Below are 6,000 nucleotides of genomic sequence, written 5' to 3'. Positions count from 1 at the left end.
GTTTAGCCCGGTGCTGAAAGCTGCCGGCTGCCCCCCATATCGGGAAGCCCTGGCATTCAATGCCAGCTCAGCTCCTCACTCGAGCTCCCTGCTGGGATCGGTACGTGATTTCTGCCCTCCAGGTGGGAGACCTACACTGAGTTTCTGACTCCTGGCTTTGGTCTGGTCCAGACCTGGCAGCTGTGGGCATTTGGGAAGTGAATCTGTGGGTGGGAGATCTTTCTGTCTTTTCAAATAAAGTCTGAAGAATAAAGGAGGGTCCTTCAGGTTTCCTGGCAGCCTCGAGGGGCAAGTGGGAGTGCGTGCACCCCACTACGTCCCCTTGCGTGTGTGTGTGTGTGTGTGCGTGTGGCTGGTCCACCCAGGTGACCACTGGGTCCAGCGTCTTGGGAGTGCTGCAGCGCTGCCCTCTGGTGGGCAGAAGGAGAAAAGTCTCCGTGGTGTGAGCAGGATTGTAAAAATGATTCAGGCTGCGGAATTGAAGGTGGGTTGAAGGAATTGCAGCGGTAACAGTCAGGACTTGGCCAGATTGAAGCTGAGAGCTGGAGATTCCATGCGTGTCTCCCGCATGGGCAGCAGGGACCCAAGTCGCCGGCACTGCTGTCCCCAGCACGGGGGGTGGGGGACTGGAATTGGGCGCAGGGATGGGACTCGAACCTAAGGGTTTTGGACAAGGAAGGCCTCAAGGGCCGGCCTCAGGGGGCAGCCTGACCATGAGACCTGGCTGTTCCGCTTCCCGTCCAGCTCCCTCCCTCCCTACTGATGGTCCTGGGAAAGCAGCAGAGGATGGCCCACGCTTGGGGCTCTGCACCCACGGGGGACACGTGGGTGGAACTCCTGGCTGGCAGCAGCGGTGGGCTCAGCTGCAACTCCTGTGCGCCTTTGTTGGAGAGGAGCCAGCCAAGGGGGGCTCTGCTGGCACTTGTCTCTGCCTCTTATTCAAAATGAGTATAGATTAGACTTCCCAGGGCGCCTTAAGTGTTGGGTACTTTTGCAGGGCATAGAAACAGGGTTCAGAGGGCAGCATCCCACCCAGTGGGGGTGAGCCTAGGAGGGGCCGGTGGACCAGGACTCCAGTGGGGGGTGAGCCTTGGAATGCTGTAAGGGAACCAAGATTCCCAGAAGAGGCCAAGCTATGAGGGGATTGTGGGTTAGGACCCCAGTGTGGGCCAAGATTGGGGTGCTGAGTCTGGGGGATTGTAGGAAGGCAGACCCCTCCTCCACCTCCCAGGGGATGAGCCTGGCTGGGGGTGGTCGTTAGCCATGACCTGAGCAGGGGGTAAGCCTAGAGACCAGATGACTCCATCAGTGATGGGGCTTGTGTGTGCGGGAGGGGGGAGTGGGGAGGTGGGCTAGGACTCTTACAAGGAGTGAGCTGTAGGGGGTTCCTGGGCCAGGACCCCAGCAAGGGGTCAGCCCAGCGGAGGCTGAGCTGTTGAGGGGGGCTGGTGGGCCCGGATCCTAGCGGAGGACCCGAGCTGGTGGGCTAAGCCTGTGTTGCCTGGAGGTGCAGCCCAGAGATGGGGAGTGTGTGTGTGTGTGGTGTGGGGGCGCACACGTAAGCCCGCACCACTGGAGGGAGATGCCTTTATTGTCCACTCCACCTGCCATCCCCTCTCCCTACTCTCAGTAGCACTTGCGGTAGACAATGTGCGGGCCCTGCTCCTCGTACTCCTCGCGCAAGATCCAGCAGGACTGGAAGGCCCGCAGGGAGGCGAGGATGGAGCCGCCGATCCACACGGAGAAGTGGCGCGTGGGCTGCGCCGCCACCACCACGTGCGCCTCGGGCGGCAGCGAGCGCAGCAGCTCGGCGCGAAAGCGACCCTCGAAGCCGGGGAAGAGCGAGGAGCCCCCACACAGCAGCACGTTGTGCGCCACGTCGGAGCGCGCGTCCAGCGACACTTTGCGCAGGCTCTGCTCGGCCATGGTGGGCAACCCCACGGGTGCCAGCCCGGGCATCGGGGGTGGCCGGAACAGGAGTTCCGGGCACTGAAACAGCTCTTTGCCTAGCGTGACTGTGCGCCCGTCGGGCAGCCGCAGCGTCTGGCGACACTCGTGTTCCGGGCGCGCCTGCTCCCGTTGGATATCGGCGGCCACGTAGCAGTAGCGATGTTTGATGCTTTCCACCGTGTTCAGGTCCTGTTGGCCCAGTGGGAAGCCGGAGCCCAGCAGCACCTCGGCCAGGAAGGCAGTCAGGTGGTTCCCGGCCAGATCCAGGCGCTCGGTGGCATGTGGCAGGTTGTAGCCTTGGAAGACGGGTACGGTGTAGGTGACGCCATGGCCCGTGTCCACCACCAGCCCGCTGACCCGGCCATGCGCGTAGGCTGACAGCACTGACTGCGATGCCACGTACATGGCGGGTGCTTGCAGAGACTCAAACGCCACTTCCACCAGCTTCTCGCGGTTGGTGGCCGGGCTGAAGGGTGGGTCGGAGAAGAGAAGAGGGTGGTCCTGAGGGCCCACGCGCAGGTCGTGCTCCAGCAGGTGCCTCCACAGGACCTCGGCCGCCTCCCAGTCCACCACAATGCCATGGCGCAGTGGCTGCACCAGCGCCAGCTCCGGGTGGGCGCGCGCAGCCTCGCCGATGTACGTCTCCAGCTCGGGCTGCTGCCCCGTGTCCGTCGGCTTCCGGGCTTGGCAGCCCAGGACGGTGGCCACGGTATAGATGGGTCGCGTCTGCCCGGCGAAGCCCACCTTACAGGTGCCTGTACCCATGTCGATCACCACGGCACCGGTCCGGGGAGGCAGCTGCTGATCACCCACCTTGCCCGCTGCTGGGAAGGAGTCAGAGTTGGTTTCTGGAGCTGCGCCGTTGGAGTTCAGATCTGTCTGGGGGGCGCCCATGGAAGAGCGCTGTGCGTCTTCCGACGTGGTGGGTTTATGCGCGTCCATGGCCGCGCATGGCCTGGTCCCGAATACTCTCGGCGTGAGTGAGGAGTATGCCGAGGGAGGGGAAGAGGTTGAGGTTTGGCCAGGGAGTCCCCCTCCCCCTACCCTGCAGAGAGACTGAGGGGGCCCCGGGGATCCGGGAGCCCGGGGAAGGGAGTGGGGTGGCGGGTCTGGGGTCTGTGATGTCACCTGGGCGATGACTTCACAAGACAGGGCCAGGGGCAGCCCTTCTGGACCCTTCTGGACCCTGGAAATCTCCATCTGTGCCAAATGCCCCCCGGACCCCAGGACAGACTTTTCCAGAAGAGGAGAACCCAGGCGTCTCTCTCTCTCTCTCTCAAGGAGGAGCTGGCCATGAGCCTCTTTGGGGTCGTGCCCCCCACCATGGCTCTCTGGTCTCTGAAAGGAGCCTGGGGTGGAGGTAGGGAGCTCAGGGGTGGAGGCGGGGCACTCTGACCTGGGTGTTCCTGGCCTGGGACTCCCCCTGTCCTCACTGACCCTTCCCGTCTTAAGATTTTTGCCCCTTCACGTCTTGCTGGGAGGGGTTGGGGAAGTGGAGGAGGGGCACCCCGCCTTAGGCTACCACTGTTGACATCCTTTGAGTCTTAGCTGCTCCACTTCTTATTTATTTATTTCAATATTTGAAATAGAGTTAAAGGGAGAGAGAGAGGTAGCTTCCATCTGCTGGTTCACTTTCCAGGTGGTTGCAAAGGTCAGCGCTGGACAAGGTGGAAACCAGAAGTTCCATCCAGTTTCATCTGTTGGGTGGTGGGGGGGCCCAAGGCACCTGTACCACCCTTCACTGGCTTTGCCTTAAGCAGGGAGCAGCCGGGATTCCAGCCAGTGCTAGCTACAATGTGGGATGGGTCTGCACTGTGGGCAGCTGCTTAGCTCACCGTGCCACAGCGCCGCCCCCAGGACTAAGTCGCTTATTAACAACAGGTGACACTTCAGCCAGGTCTGGCTAGGATGAGAGCAGGAACCAAGAACTCCGCCCAGATTTCCCCGTGAGCTTGTGCCATGTTCCTCTGTGTTACCCCGGCGTGTTAGCAAGAAGCTGTGCCCCGGTATTGCACCGTGCCAGAATGTTGAGTGTTTCCACGCAGACTGCCTTGTGAGCTGGGTTAAAGTGTGCTGGGACAGCAGATTTCATAATGAATTAAGTTAAGCTTGCAAGCCTGTCTGTGTTGGGTAGCTTGTTGCCAGCTCACTAGTGAATAGTTACGAGATCAATTACTAATGCCTGCCTTGGGCTTGGAAGCACAAGAAAGTTGGCATGACCCAAGGAGGTTCTGATAGCTACTGCCCGCTGGGCAACGGGCTCACCGCGTGTCACGGTGTCCCACCCTCTTGCACAGCTGTGTCCTTCTCAGCTGTGTTTGGAGCAGTTAGCTTTGCGTAGAGTGGAGGTGCTGTGTGAGTGTCCGTTAGGAGCAGGGGAGTCACACCTGTTCTCTCCGTCCGTTTAAACGTGTCCTTACCCTATTCCGCCATCTTAATTCTGCCTACACCTGTTCTCTCCAACAAGAGAACTTAGTTGTTTGCTATAGTCATTGATCCACATCAGCATGGCCCATTCCTCCCGTGGCTAATTGAGAACAGAGCCAGTGTTTTGCTGCAATTCCTCCGGGGATAAGCCGAATATCAAGGGCTCCTCGAATTAGGCCCTAGTGGAAAGGGGGACCCCGAGGGCTTTTGAATGCAATTGCTTTCCCTGGAGTCTTCAAGGCCCAGACGGTGATGCCTGACGCCTCTCCGTGCAGTCTGCACAGGCTGTCATCTGGGAAGTTTTTTTTTTATCATGAAATATCTTGGCATGGGTTAGGTTGATGTGTCTATGTGGCTGTTGAACAGGGCGACCCTCTGCAGGCAGACCCTGGTGAGTGAGTGAGTGTGAGAGTTTGGGACACAGGCTTGTGAGGCTCTCGGGGGTTCAGGCATGATGGAGAAACTCCTCAGTCAGGAGTGGCAGGGAGGATCCAAACAACTGTTAATGTTGTTTTCCATAGCATGTTGCGTTTGTTGCTTATACACAGGGAGGATGGATTCATGCTGTTCTGTCTGACATTTGCTAACCTGAAGGCAGGTGTCTAGTTCTTGGGTCAAATGCGTTTTTTTTTTTTCTGTCCGTTGTCACTACTGTGAACCCAAGAAGGCTGAACCCGCGCGCTTCCAAAGCCCAGCTGTGTGACTTTGGGTAGTCACCCTCTCTTGGCTCCATTGTCCATAATGCTGGTTTAGACAAAAATATTATTTCCCTTGCAGAACACACTTATATCCAACAGCTCTTTTTGTAAAAGATTTTTTTTTTTTTAGGATTATTTTGTATTTGAAAGACAGACTTACAAAGAGACAGAGAGACTAAATCTAGCCACTGGCTCACTCTGCAAATGGCTGTAACAGCTGGAGCTGAGTCAATCCAAAGCCAGGAGCCAGGAGCTTCTTCCAGTCTACCATGAGGGTGCCGGAGTCCAAGGGCCTGGGCCTTCCTCTACTTCTTTTCCGTGTTTTTAAGCAAGCAATGGAATCTGTAGTGGAACAGCCGGGGCCGAAAGTGGCTCCCATAGTAGTGTGTTCAACCACCATCCCGGCCCCCCATCCAACAGCTCTATAGTGGGCAAGTTCTGATATGGGTTGGTGAGCTGTTGTTAGTTAAACATGAGATAGACCAACAAGTTCAGTGCTTGGGGGGAAATTCACCTGCCTTATGTACTGCTTGGTTCTGGAGGTGGCCAAAAAGACAGAAGGAGGCAGGGAGGGAAGATAGAGATAGAGAGATAGAGATAGAGAGAGAGAGAGAGAGAGAGAGAGAGAGAGAGAGAGAACGTATGAATCTCTTTCATCTTCTGGCTCACTCCCCAAATGTCCGAAACAGCTAAGGTTGAAGCCAAGAACCCTGTAACTCCATTCAGGTTTCCCACATGGGTGATAAGAACCCAAGCACTTGGGCCATTTTTTAATTCTTTACACACTTGCCTTAGCAGGGAGCTGGATCAGGAGGAGAGCAGCTGGGATGTGAACAGGCATTCTAATATGGGGTGCCAGTGTCATAAGCCGTAACAATGCTTGCTGCAAGATAAGAGGGTGTTACCGGTCACAAGAGGATAGCTC

At 57.5% G+C, this 6,000-nt stretch overlaps 1 protein-coding gene across 1 annotated transcript; it reads right to left on the bottom strand.

Annotated features, from left to right (window-relative positions):
- Nucleotides 1–1,617: 1,617 nt before the first annotated feature.
- ACTL9 (actin like 9) lies at nucleotides 1,618–2,901 on the bottom strand. Its single transcript, XM_004595995.2, has one exon. The coding sequence runs from the start codon at nucleotides 2,890–2,892 to the stop codon at nucleotides 1,627–1,629; it is 1,266 nt and encodes a 421-aa protein (XP_004596052.1). The 5' UTR covers nucleotides 2,893–2,901; the 3' UTR covers nucleotides 1,618–1,626.
- Nucleotides 2,902–6,000: the final 3,099 nt, after the last annotated feature.

The sequence above is a fragment of the Ochotona princeps genome, chromosome 33, assembly GCF_030435755.1.
Source record: "Ochotona princeps isolate mOchPri1 chromosome 33, mOchPri1.hap1, whole genome shotgun sequence".
Classification (NCBI taxonomy): domain Eukaryota; kingdom Metazoa; phylum Chordata; class Mammalia; order Lagomorpha; family Ochotonidae; genus Ochotona; species Ochotona princeps.
This window is presented reverse-complemented; position numbering and strand designations above follow the sequence as displayed.